The 13,458-nt window shown below is 42.2% G+C and overlaps 1 protein-coding gene across 1 annotated transcript in view; it reads right to left on the bottom strand.

Annotated features, from left to right (window-relative positions):
* xrcc2 (X-ray repair complementing defective repair in Chinese hamster cells 2) overlaps nucleotides 1–757 on the bottom strand; it is a 39,420-nt gene extending 38,663 nt beyond the window's left edge. Inside the window, exon 1 of the mRNA XM_059639775.1 lies at nucleotides 639–757. Coding sequence (XP_059495758.1) covers nucleotides 639–677 — 39 coding nt within the window. The 5' untranslated portion in view covers nucleotides 678–757. The remainder of the gene's footprint in view (nucleotides 1–638) is intronic.
* Nucleotides 758–13,458: the final 12,701 nt, after the last annotated feature.

The raw sequence follows: 13,458 nt of genomic DNA, 5'->3' as shown, positions 1-13,458 counted from the left end.
CACCTATCTTCTTTTCTCTCCATCTTCAGTCCACCTCCCCCTCTCTCCCTATTTATTCCAGAACCCTCACCCCATCCCCCTCTCTGATGAAGGGTCTAGGCCCGAAACATCAGCTCTTGTGCTCCTGAGTAGCTGCGTTCATCCAGCTTCACACTTTATTATCTATAATATTGAGTGTGACTGACGACAGACAGAGTGAATGAATGAATGAATGAATAAATAAATACATTATGGGAAGTTTTAAAACTTGAGTGCCACCCCTCTGGGTTAGACCCACATTCCGACTGTGTCTGTAACCCTTTCTTGTCCTCATTCTCGATTACATATCCAGGTCCCTTTTAAAATGATCTTGGGGTCAGTTCCACCACATTTTCGAGATCATTTGAGATCATGAAAAGGGAAAGAAAGCCTCAACTCCCCTCTAGATCGTGTACCAAACGATTTCAAAGAGTCGGGCCTCTGTGTGTGCTAGAAAACAAAAATCACTGCAGAACGTGGTTCAGGTAGTTCAAATATTGGCGGGGGGATAAACCCCCTGCTCCCCGTGTTGTTTTCGACAGGATCCAGCAAAGCAGCTTCACTGAAACATCAGCCACAATCTCTGAGGAGACCCAATCTCTCCCTCCGCTTCTTCTTACCTCCGTGCCCGATTCTTTCTGCCGAAAATCGCTGGTCATAACTGAAAAGCTTCTTGCTCACGACAAAGTAAATGTCAGGCAAACTAATAGCAACTTGCAACCAGCAGCGGCCATCTTCCTTCACCTCTGACCCTCCACTTCCTGCTCCTCCTAGTTGCTATAGGCACATCAAACATTGCTGCAGTTTTGTTTGCATTTATCTCATCGTCTTAACGTCCTTTTAAAATATATTTCAAAGAATGAGGATTCCACTTATTGGAATAACAGATGGATCATAATAATGGGTTGCAAACATTACAAATACATGATGTTCTGCCCTGAATACATAAATAAGTGCATTTTTAAAAAAGTCTGAACTGTGAAAGGGAAAACATCTTTTATTTCCTATAATTGCAACTTTATTTCATTTGCTGGATTACTGTTTCAAAGAATTTTCTCTTAAAAATGCCAATTATGTCTCCATGTTTCCCATTTCTAATTCCTAAAGCAATTTCAGAATTTTGACAAGGAGACAACATGAGTAACTAAACACACATATCAATTAACATTAAAGAAAAAAATCTTGTGTAAATATACAGGGTGTCAATGAATAATTATGTTTGTTGTTTGATTGCAGATTCCAAGATGTAGTTTTAATGTTGCACACTACAATTCATTCTGCTTTAATTGAAAACTTAAACCCAGTGGCCTCATTCATGACATACAAGTAGAAAATCATTATGACAGAAGAGGCTATTCAGCCCTTTGACTCCATACTGCATATTTATACAGCAATCCTGTCAGTCACTGCAATAATTGTAATAAGGTCAGTCAGCTGGATGTCATAGGATATGTGTTCCCTGACTGGGGCTGTTAATCTGGTCCAATTAGGGAACACTGGCTGACATATAAATAGGGTGATGTCACAGATTCTGGTGCCTGGCTCTGTATGTGGCAGCTTTATCAGTCAAGGACTGTGCATATGCAAATGAATGGTGACGGGATACCAGCCTCTGTGGAGTTCTTTCAGTGATATATTTATACCCATAGACTTGCAGGTTTCCCTCAACTACTCACCAATTTTCTTTTCAAGCTGTCCATCGTCTCTGCCTGCACCACCCTGAATGGGTTCTAGGTCCTAACTTCTTGTTATGAAGGTAACTCGTTCTCCTGTTCCCCTTGCATTTTTTTTGTGTTAAACCTTAAAACTGTGTTCCTTAGACCTATGCAATTACTAAGGCAAAGCCGATCATAATTTTACACACCTCTGTCAAACCTTCCCGCAGTCTTCTTTGCTCCAAGTAGAACAACTCCCTTTTAATATTGTAACTAAAATCCATCATCGTCAAATCCATTTCTCTGTACTGGAACTGTAATGGAAGAGATGCACCTTGGAGTTCAGGAGCATGGTTCTCTAAAAGTGGAGTGAGAGGTAGACAGGCAGTGAAGGAGGCTTTTGGCACACTGGCCTTCATCAGTCAGGGCATTGAGTATAGAGGTTGGGAAGTTATGTTGCAGTTGTACGTGACATTGGTGAGGCTGCACTTGGAGTATTGTGTTCAGTTTTGGTCACCTTGCTGTAGGAAGGATGTTATTAAACTGGAAAGAGTGCAGAAGACGTTTACAAGCATGCTGATGACACTAAGATTGGTGGAGTAGCTGATAGTGAAGGGGACTGTCAGAAATTACAGCATAATATAGATAGACTGGAGAGTTGGGCAGATAAATGGCAGATGGAGTTCAATCCGGGCAAATGCGAGATGATGCATTTTGGAAGATCAAATTCAAGGGCGAACTATACAGTAAATGGAAAAGTCCTCGCGAAAATTGATGAGCAGAGAGATCTGGATGTTCAGGTCCATTGTTCCCTGAAGGTGACAACGCAGGTCAATAGGGTGGTCAAGAAGGCATATGGCATGCTTTCCTTCATTGGGCGGGGTATTGAGTACAAGAGTTGGCAGGTCATGTTGCAGTTGTATAGGACTTTGGTTCGGCCACATTTGGAGTACTGCGTACAGTTCTGGTTGCCACATTACCAAAAGGATGTGGATGCTTTGGAGAGGGTGCAGAGGAGGTTCACCAGGATGTTGCCTGGTATGGAGGGTGCTAGCTATGAAGAGAGGTTGAATAGATTAGGATTATTTTCATTAGAAAGACGGAGATTGAGGGGGGACCTGATTGAGGTCTACAAAATCATGAGGGGTATAGACAGGGTGGATAGCAAAAAGCTCTTTCCCAGAGTGGGGGACTCAATTACTAGGGGTCATGAGTTCAAAGTGAGAGGAGGAAAGTTTAAGGGAGATATGAGTGGAGAGTTCTTTACACAGAGGGTGGTGGGTGCCTGGAATGCGTTGCCAGCAGAGGTGGTAGACGCAGACACGTTAGCGTCATTTAAGATATATTCGGACGGGTACATGGATGGGCAGGGAGCAAATGGACACAGACCATTAGAAAATAGATGTCAGGTTAGACAGAGAATCTTGATCAGTGCAGGCTTGGAGGGCCGAAGGGCCTGTTCCTGTGCTGTAGGTTTCTTTGTTTCTTTGTCAGGACTCAAGGGATTGAGTTATAGGGAGAGGTTGGACAAGCTAGGAATTTTTTCTTCAGCGCGTAGGAGACTGAGGGCGGTCTTATAGAAAGGTATGGGATCATGAGAGGCATGGATAGGGTGAATGCACTCAGTCTTTTCCCAGGGTTGTGGAATTGAGGACTGCAGGGCATCAGTTTAAGGTAAGAGGGGAAAGAATACATTGGAACCTGCAGGGCAACTTTTTACGTAGAAGGTGGTATGCATTTGGAATGAGCTGTCAGTGGAAGTGGTTGTGGTCGGTACATTAATAACACTTAAAAGGCATTTGGACAAAAACATGGATAGGAAAGATTTACACGGATACAGGCCAAGTGCCGGGAAATGGGTTTAGTGTACATGGCCTTTTTGGTCAGCATGGACAAGTTTAGGCCAAAGGGCCTACGTCCATGCTGTCGGGGTTTATGACTCTATGACTCCATGTCTCATCTTCACATAGAGAATACCTTCCATCAGGCTGTGTGGCACTATCGCCTTGCCAAATAAGATAGACATCAAACAGATCTAGAAAGTCAAGTATGGGCATCAATGAGAAGCAATGAGCCATCAGCAGCAGCAGAATAGTATTCCAACACAATCAGCAATGTCAAGGCCCGCCGTATTCCCCAATCTACTCTTACCATCAAACCAGAGAATCAATTCCCCTCGTTCAATTAAGGCTTCAGATCCAGGAGCAGGACCAGGTATATCCAAATGGGAAGGTTTAACCTGGGGAAGCTACCCACAGGATTAGTGTGCTAACAGTACCAGCGAACTAGACCCAAGTTCTGCAGTCCTCTCACAACCTGTTTGAATGGTGGTGAACAATTCAACAACACCTTGGAGGAGGGGTTTCCACAAACAGCCCCACCCACAATGATCGGCAGCGGTTGGTTGGGAGGGGGTAGTGGGGAGGTGTCAAGCACATCAATGCAAAATTAAGTCTGACGCTTTTGCAAGAATCTTCAGACGGAAGTGCTGAATGGATGACACATCTTGGCATCTTTAAGAGGTCTGTAGCAACACAGATGCCTGTCTTGAGCTAAATTAATTCAATACAAATCTTACCAAGAAATCATTGGAGGCAAAGGCCAATTGCGCTGACAAGATTCCAGCAATATTTCAGAAGGCTTGTGCTTCAGAACTTGCTGCACATCTAGCCAACTCGTTCAGTTACAAGTACAACACTGGCATCTACCCAACACTGTGGAGAATTGCTCAGGTGTGTCCTGTACATAAAAAAGTAAGACAAATCCAACCTGGCCAATTACAACCCCATCAGTCTATTCTCGATCAGCAGCAAAGTGATGGAAGGTGTCATTAACAGTCCTATCAAGCAGCATCTGCTCAACAGTAACCTGCTCAGTGACACCCAATTTGTGTTCCGTCAGGGTTAGTAAACTCCTGACCTCAATCAGTCTTAGATCAAACATGAGCAACAGAGCTGAATTCCAGAGGTGAGGTGAGAGTGACGGCCCTTGACATCAAGGCTGCATTTGACAGTGTGGTATCGAGGAGACCTAGTTAAACTGGAATTAATGGGTATCAGGAGCCAAACTCTCCTCTGGTTAGTCATACCTGGCACATAGGAAAAAGGCTGTGGTTGTTGGAGGCCAGTCATCTCAGCCCCAGGACATCTCTGCAAGAGTTTTTCAGGGCAGTGTCTTCACCCTAATCATCCTCAGCTGCTTCATCAATGACTTTCCCTCTGTCATCAGGTCAGAATGGAAATATTTGCCAATGATTGCACAATGTTCAGCACCATTCACAACTCTTCAGGTACTGAAACAGTTCAGGTTCAAAAGCAACAAGATCTGGACAATATCCAGACTTGGACTGACAAGTGGCAAGTGACATGTATTCCACACAAAAGCCATGTTATGACTATCACCAATAACAGTTGATGTGGACTTGATGGGCTGAATGGCTTGCTTCCACACTGTAGGGATTCTATGGTTTTATGACTCTAATGTCAGAGGCCAGGAAAGCTGCAGTGAGTAACTCACTTCTTGACTTCCCAAAGCCTGTCCACCATCTACTAGGCACAAGCTAGGAGTGTAATGGAAAACTCCCCACTGGTGCAACTCCAACAACATACAAGAAGCTTGATACCATCCAGGACAAAGCAGCCCACTTCATTGGCACTACATCCACTCCCTCCACCATCGACACTCAGTAGCAGCAGTGTATACTACCTACTAGATGCACTGCAGTAATTCACCACAGATCCTTAGACAGCACCTTCCAAACCACAACCACTTCCATTTAGAAGGACAGGTAAATGGTTACACCATCACCTGTAGTACTCATCCAAGCCAGTCAACATCATGACTTGGAAATTTATTATTGCTCCTTCACTGTCCCTGCATCAAAATCCTTGAATTCCCTCCCTAAGGCCATCATGAATCTACCAACAGTACATGGACTACAGCTATTCAAGAAGGCAGCTCACCATCACTTTCTCAAAGGCAACCAGCCAGCGATACCCACATCCCACAAGTGAATAAGAAAAAAAGTAGTCAAAAGCAACTCAAGTTGTCAAGAGGCTTTAAACTTCTGATCTTCAAATATTTGTCAAAAATGTCTGGAGTGTTAAAAATATACTTACTATATTGCCCCGTTTACACAAGTCTGAGCATTATCAATACTGAGTTAGTGCTGCCTGACTGATTTCACAGCCTCTGACTATCAGTGTGGAGTGCCTGCCCTTACACAATTTGTTTGCCAGCTTCAGGTATTTGTAGACTGTTTGGCATATTACTCTAAATTTACAGTATTGTTTTTATCAGGTATCAATGGAAGTTAAATATAACGAATTAGTTTTAATCAATGAAAATGTTCGTTTTTGAAGTAGAGATTTTTACAATAGGTATAAGTTGTTTATTTTAAGCCAGTCAGCGTAAGTCCTGAGGTCTGCCATGCTGGATACACTGGTGGAGGCAAGAACAAAGGGTGGTGGGTGGGGACATAGGTTGGCATGGATATTATGGTGGAAAGGCATTATGTGTAGATTGGCATGAAGGTTATGAAGAGCCAGGGAAGGTGTGTAGTGGTTGTGATATGCCTGAGTTGGCATCAATGAGGCACAGGGATTATGTTTGGAGGGGGGAAGTGGGGTGTGAGGGGTGACACCTGGGTTGTTGTTTTTTATTTATTTGCTTTAACCGTAATTTGGACAACACAGCAACACACTGAGATTGGTTTCCCCAACACCTGGCAACCTCTGCACTGTTTTCAAGCCATGACTCTCAGTCAGTCTGCCCTGCTCCCTGGGAAAGAAAACCTGCTCCTGGACTGGTTTTGATGAGGGAACTAAGTCTCCCGACTTTGTACTTCAGACCTGGGAGCAAAGTCTCAGGCTTAAAAAAAGGTTTCTCAGACAGAAGTACTAAAATCATAGTGACTACTATGGGAAGAAGCTGTAAACAAATATTAATTGAGATAACAAGGTGTAGAGCTGGATGAACACAGTAGGCCCAGCAGCATCAGAGGAACAGGAAAGCTGACGTTTCGGGCCTCTACCATTTTTCAAAAAACTTAGAAGAGATTTGAATGAATTTTTGTTGTCAATTATACACACTCATGGCACCATCTTAGGTACATTGGTACCTAGGTACAGATTCTTGAGTACAAATTCTTAGGAAAAATAAACTCATGTACAGATTCGTATATGGATTTCCAAATCAATCCTTGTGTTCAAATAATTGGGCCATACTCATACAGAGTCATTCATTCAGGCAGGCAATTTTTGTTGGGTTGTTTGAGGAAGACAGCCGGTTGCATCAGATTTCTACTGGCTTAAAAAATATCCTGGAAAAATAACTATTTTCAGTAGCCTTCATGGAATAAATGAGACTTTCCATGTGACACAAGTTACAGAAGACTCTATGACTGCCAGGTTTTGAAATAATCCAGATACCAGATACTGGCATCAATACAATGGAGGGATTAATGCTGAATAGGGTCAGTAGGAAAACAGCTTTCACAGATCTGGCTATTACAGGAGAAGACGGATTTGGAACACAAATAATACGTGATTGAATCTTAGGAATGCTGACATAGGTATTTTGGGGTGATTCAAAGCATCATTAAGCAACAAAACAAAATGCCATGGGAGTGTAGTGGTAACATCACAGGATTAGCATCTAGTGTGCCAGGTTAACATTCTGAATGTATGTGTTCAAATCTCTCCACATTAGCTGATTGGAATTTAAGTTCCTTTCCCAAGGTCTGGGAATTCAAAACTAGAGCCAATAATAGCATTGATATCATTATAAAACCCATCTGTTGATTATTGTCCTTCAGGGAAAGAAATCTGCCAACCTTACCCAGTTTGGCCTATACATAGCTTCAGACTCACTGCAATGTGAATGATTCTGAAATGGCCTAGGTTGAAATTTTGTTCAAGGGCAATTCGGGATGGGTAACAATTGGTGGACGTGCCAATAAAGCCCACATTCCTTGAAGGAAAAAGAAGTAGAGAGGAGACAGAATCTTTGAAATGGCACACGATGAAAAGAATTCTGAGGAAGACGCTGGAGAGAGTAATGAATCTGAACAAACTACACTGGTCCCAAGGAATTTTAACACTGTGCTAAATGTATTAGTCGTAGTCTCCTTTATCTGGAATTCTAGATGGCACTTGTGCTTCAATAGTGCGTGGAAAAGATTGGTTAAAATACCATCTTGATTCATTAAGTAAAGAAGATTGACACAGGGTTAAGGAATACAAAAGGACTACTTGCTTTAGGTTTGGTCATGGCAAAACACTGAGGTTATTCTCAGAGAGAATTGAATTTCCATGTAAAGTAACTGGATTAGGCCACTTTATAAGTACTGATGTAATCTTCAGGGAAATACCTACGTAGTTGAGTGTATATTCTATGAAAAAGGCACATACTAAACTCAACAGGGATCTTGATAAGACAACTTTTTTTGGAAAATCTGTTTATTTGCAATTCACTCTGGCAGGATGTTATTGTATACCTTTAATAAAATGTAGTATTAGCACACAAAATGTTAAATAAGTATTAGCAGTACTCGTCGATTAAAAATCAGAGAGAAAAAAATAAATTGCTCTAAATTGAATTGACAATTTGCTTATCCTATTTGTTACAAATTAATATTTCTAATTAAAAAAATTAAGTGATAATTCTGAAATTTGTAAGACCTAACAAAAATTCACTTCATTCAGATGTAAACCTTCCATTGCAGCTGATTTATCGAGATATTTGCGAGTAATCAATGGGAAAAGGACAAAATATTTTCATCCTATATTTTATAGAGTTGTCAATTGGATTCACTAATTCTATAAATTACTTAGTCATTCCACAATAATAATTTTACGATAAGGGAACAAAAGAGTTACAACAGACAATGTTGTGGAAGAATTGGCAGCAACTAGACTTGAGAATCAATCCAAATTTCTGATTCACAACAGAAGGGAATTTGTCTCATTGATTTGTTCAGAGATTTGTGTGTAACCATGAACATCATGATCATAAACACCATAGACTAAAGTCTTGAGCATTGGACTTTTTGAAAGGAGTCCTACAGTGATTGATGATTTTAGTTTTTAGTTGATCAACCAGGCTGTAAGTTCTGACTGAAAATTGAAATGGTTCTGAAAAGATTTACAAGGATATTGCCAGAGTTGGAGGGTTTGAGCCAGAGGGAGGAGCTGAATAGGCCAGGGGTATTTTCCCTGGAGTGTCGGAAGCTGAAGGGTGACCTTACAGAAGTTTATAAAATCATGAAGAGTATGAATAGGGTAAATAGACAAGATCTTTTCCCTGTGGCATGGGAGTCCAAAACTAGAGGGTATAGGTTTAAAGATGAGAGGAGAAAGCTTTAAAAATGACCCATGGAGCAACTTTTTCATGCAGAGGGTGGGGCATATATGGAATCAGCTGCCAGAGGAACTGGTGGATGGTGATATAATTAGAACATTTAAAAGACATCTGGATACGTACATGAATAGGAAGAGTTTAGAGGAATATCGGCCAAAAGCTGCCAAATGGGACTAGATTTACTTAAGGTATCCAGTAGGCATGGGTGTGTTGGACGGAAGGGTGTGTTTCCATGCTGTACAGGTCTATGACTCTATGACTACCTTGGCATGGGCAGTTCAAGCTAAGGATTCATCTCAGAGGTTGGAGAATGTAATCCCTATTTATTTTTGTGCAAAATTTCAAAATTGCCTCCTATGCTGTGTGAAATGTTGATGGCACCTCGACTGTTAACAGTCTACATTAATGACTTGGCTGAAGGAACTGACTTACATTGTAGCCATATTTGATTACAACCTGAAAATAAGCAGAAAAGCAAACTGTGAGGAGGATACAGGAATCTATTGAATGACACAGCTAGGATAACTTTATACACAAATACCTGCACATAGACACTATAATGAGGGTACATGTAAGTTTACAGGAATAACATAAAAGCAGGACACTATTTAAATGAAGGGAGATTACATAACATAGCACAGAAATACACTTTTTTTTATTCATTTGTGGGATGTGGGTGTCGCTGACTGGGCCAGCATTTATTGCCTGTCCCTAGTTGCCCTTGAGAAGGTGGTGGTGAGCTGCCTTCTTGAACTGCTACAGGCCACCTGCTGTGGATTGACCCACAGTGCCATTAGGAAAGGAATTCCAGGTCTTGACCCAGTGACAGTGAAAGAATGCTGATGTATTTCCTAATCAGGATGCTGAGTAGCTTGGAGTAGAACTTGAAGGTGCTGGTATTCCTATGTAACTGCTGAGCTTTCCCTTTAAGAGGAAGTGGTCATGAGTTTGGAAGGTGCTGTCTGGGGATCTTTGGTGAATTTCATATTGTTATGTATCCTTGTTAATGGTTCTTGTGAAGATTTGTAATTCAGGTTGTGGATGAGGTTGTTGCCTTGCTCGCCAAGCTGGCTGGTTACTGTACAGACATTTCGACACCATGCGAGGTAACATCATTAGTGCAGCCTCCAATGAAACTTCATCTGCAGATGCCTACTTGATAGACAATGCCAAGAGGACACAGTATGCCCCAAGACACTGGCCACTCTACCCTATATCAAGAACATATCAGAACGGGCCACAAGACTCCTACAATCTCTAGGAACCATGGTGGCACACAAACACACAGCCACACAATGACAAACACTCACAAGGACCACAGACCTCATACCCATGATATGCAGGACCTGCATAGTTTACAAAATACCGTACAATGACTGCAACAAACATTACATCAGCCAGACTGGAAGGAAACTAGCCATCAGGATACATCAACAACAACTAGCAGAAAAATGACACAACAAACTTTCCCTCATCTCAGTGCACTTGGACAATGTGATCATCTTAGCTCAGGCCAATCGCAGACATACATGGGAATTCCTAGAAGCCTGGTTTTCATCCTGTAATGCAACCATCAAACATGCGGAATTAGACCCCATATACAGACACATGCAAAAAAGAATCGGAAATGACACAACCCAACTTAATTGATCAGATCATATAAATTCCAAGGGGAGTAGAACAATGTTGCTTTATAGAGGCTGCACTGATTAATTTACCTAGCAGGGTGATGAAACGTCTGTACGAGAACAAGCCAGCTCAGCAAGCAAGCCAACAACCTCATCCTTGTATATCAATCACAAAAACTGAGCATTTAAATACAGCCAAGTACAGAGAAATTAGGAAAGCAAATAAAATATTGGCGTTCATTGCAAGAGGGTGGAATGTAAAATGCTGCCAGACCTGCTGAGTTTTTCCGGCAACTTCTGTTTTTGATTGTAGACAATTTTTTGAACAAGAAGTAATTGAAGCCTGAACCACTGATGAATTGAGCAGGTGACCAGTAATCAATAGCACAGAGCTTGTTGCGTGCTAACAACTGTGCGATTGGTTCTCATGTGAGTGAACAGCTTGGAGCTGGGCACAACAAGTTACAGTAGAGAGAAAGAGAGAACAAGGTGTGGAGCTGGATGAACACAGCAGGTCAAGCAGCATCAGAGGAGCAGGAAAGCTGACGTTTTGGGCTTAGTCCCTTCTTCAGAAGTGCCATTTCTGAAGAAGGGTCTAGGCCCAAAACGTCAGCTTTCCTGGTCCTCTGATGCTGCTTGGCCTGCTGTGTTCATCCAGTTCTACACCTTGTTATCTCAGATTCTCCAGCATCTGCAGAACCTACTATCTCTCTACAGGAGAGAGAAATTCAGTTCTTCAGCTCAGGAGCGTTCTCTCTGTTATCTGCTGTCAAAATTCACAGTAAATTCAAAATAAAACTAATTTATTTTTTCTGCGATAGTTGTTGAATGCTGTGACTTTAAACTGCTAAGTCAGAGACACTTCATGAGGGAATCAGTCACCTTGTGTCCCTTACCAACAAGTAGAAACATCCAAGAAAGATGACTAAAGCAAAGTGCCAGTATACCTTGCACATCGGAAGGAGGTGTGGTTCTGGAGGCCAGTCATCCCAGCTCAATTTGATTTGAGTTGATTTATTTTTGTCACATGTACTGAAGTACAGTGAAAAGTTCTGTTTTGCATGCAGTACAGCCAGATCATAACACACAAGCACATGTAGATCATAGGAGATTTAGACAGAAAGATGCATACAAGGTTATGGCTGCACAAGAAGTGCACAATAAGCAAAATCAACATTAGATTTGAAATTAGAGATGTCCATTTAGCAATCTAATAACAGTGTGGAAGTAGCTGTTCTTGAACCTGTTGGTGTGTGTGTTTTGGTTTCTATATCTTCTGCCTGACAGAAGAGGGTTGAAGAGAGTATAATCAGGGTGAGAGAGGTCTTTGTTGATGTTGGCTGCCTTTCTGTGGCAACGAGAAGTGTAGATGGAGTCCATGGATCAGAAGTTGACTTGCATGATGGTCTGGGCTGTGTTCACAACTTAGGGCGGCACGGTGGCTCAGTGGTCAGCACTGCTGCCTCACAGCACCAGGGACCTGGGTTCAATTCCACCCTCAGGTGACTGTCTGTGTGGAGTTTGCACATTCTCCCCGTGTCTGCATGGATTTGCACTTGTTTCCTCCCACAATTCAAAGATGTGCAGGTTAGGTGGATTGGCCATGCTAAATTGCCTGCTGTGTTCAGGGATGTGTAGGCTAGGTGTGTTATAGGGGGATGAGTCTGTGTAGGATGTTCAGAGGGTCAGTGTGGACTTGTTGAGCCAAAGAGCCTGTTTCCAAACTGAAAGGATCCTATGACCTATGAACTTTCTTACAGTACAGGGTACAGCAGTTGTTGCATCAAGCCATGATGCATCCAAAAATAATTCTTTCTATGGTGCATCTGCAAAAAATGGTGAAAGTCCCTATGGACATGCTGAATTTCCGAAGCTTTCCGACGACGAAGAGGTGTTTGTTGTGCCTTCTTAAACATTGCATCTACTTGGGAGGACCTGGACAGTTTGTTGGTTATCGTCACTCCTGGGAAGTTGATGCTCTTCACTGTCTCCACCTCAGCTCCATTGATGTAGATGGGGACATGTTCTCCTTGTTTCTTCCTTAACTCCAGGACATCTCTGGAGGAGTTTGGCAGTGTCATAGGCTAAAGCATCTTCAGCTGCTTCATCAATGACCTTCCCACCATCAGAAGTGGGGATGTTTACCAATGATTGCACAATGTTTAGCACCATTCATGATTTCTCACACACTGAAGCAGTCCATGCTGAAATGTAACAAGATCTGGACAACATCCATAAATAGAAAGCGGGACATAACACCAGCGCTTCGTCGGAGGCTCACTGATGATGTTACCTAGAATGGTGACGAAACGTCTGAAACCTAACCTTCCAGCTCAGCGAGCAAACTCACATCCAGAACCTCAACCTGAGCTACAAATCTTCTCAAAACTCGCTAACATCCAGGCTTGGGCTGACAAATAACAAGTAACATTCACATCACACAAATACCAGGTAACAATCATCTCCAATAAAAGACAACCTAACCACCTTTGACATTCAAAGGTATTACCATCACTGAATGCCCCACTATCACCATTCCAGGTGTTACCATTTACCAGAAACTCAAATGGATTCACCACATAAATACTGTAGCTAAAACAGCAGGTCAGAGGCTAGGAATACTGAGGCGAGTAACTCACCTCCTGACTTCCCAAAGTGTGTAAATCATCTAAAAGGCACAAGTCAGAAGTGTGATGGAATACTCCCACATGCTTAGATGCACCGCCAAAAACACTCAAGAAACTTGACACTGTGCAGGACAAAGCAGCCCAGTTGATTGGCACCATATCCCCAAGCGT

This window comes from Stegostoma tigrinum, chromosome 2, assembly GCF_030684315.1.
Source record: "Stegostoma tigrinum isolate sSteTig4 chromosome 2, sSteTig4.hap1, whole genome shotgun sequence".
Classification (NCBI taxonomy): Eukaryota; Metazoa; Chordata; class Chondrichthyes; order Orectolobiformes; family Stegostomatidae; genus Stegostoma; species Stegostoma tigrinum.
The sequence above is the reverse complement of the archived record's forward strand: the minus strand, read 5'-3'. Positions and strand labels throughout refer to the sequence as shown.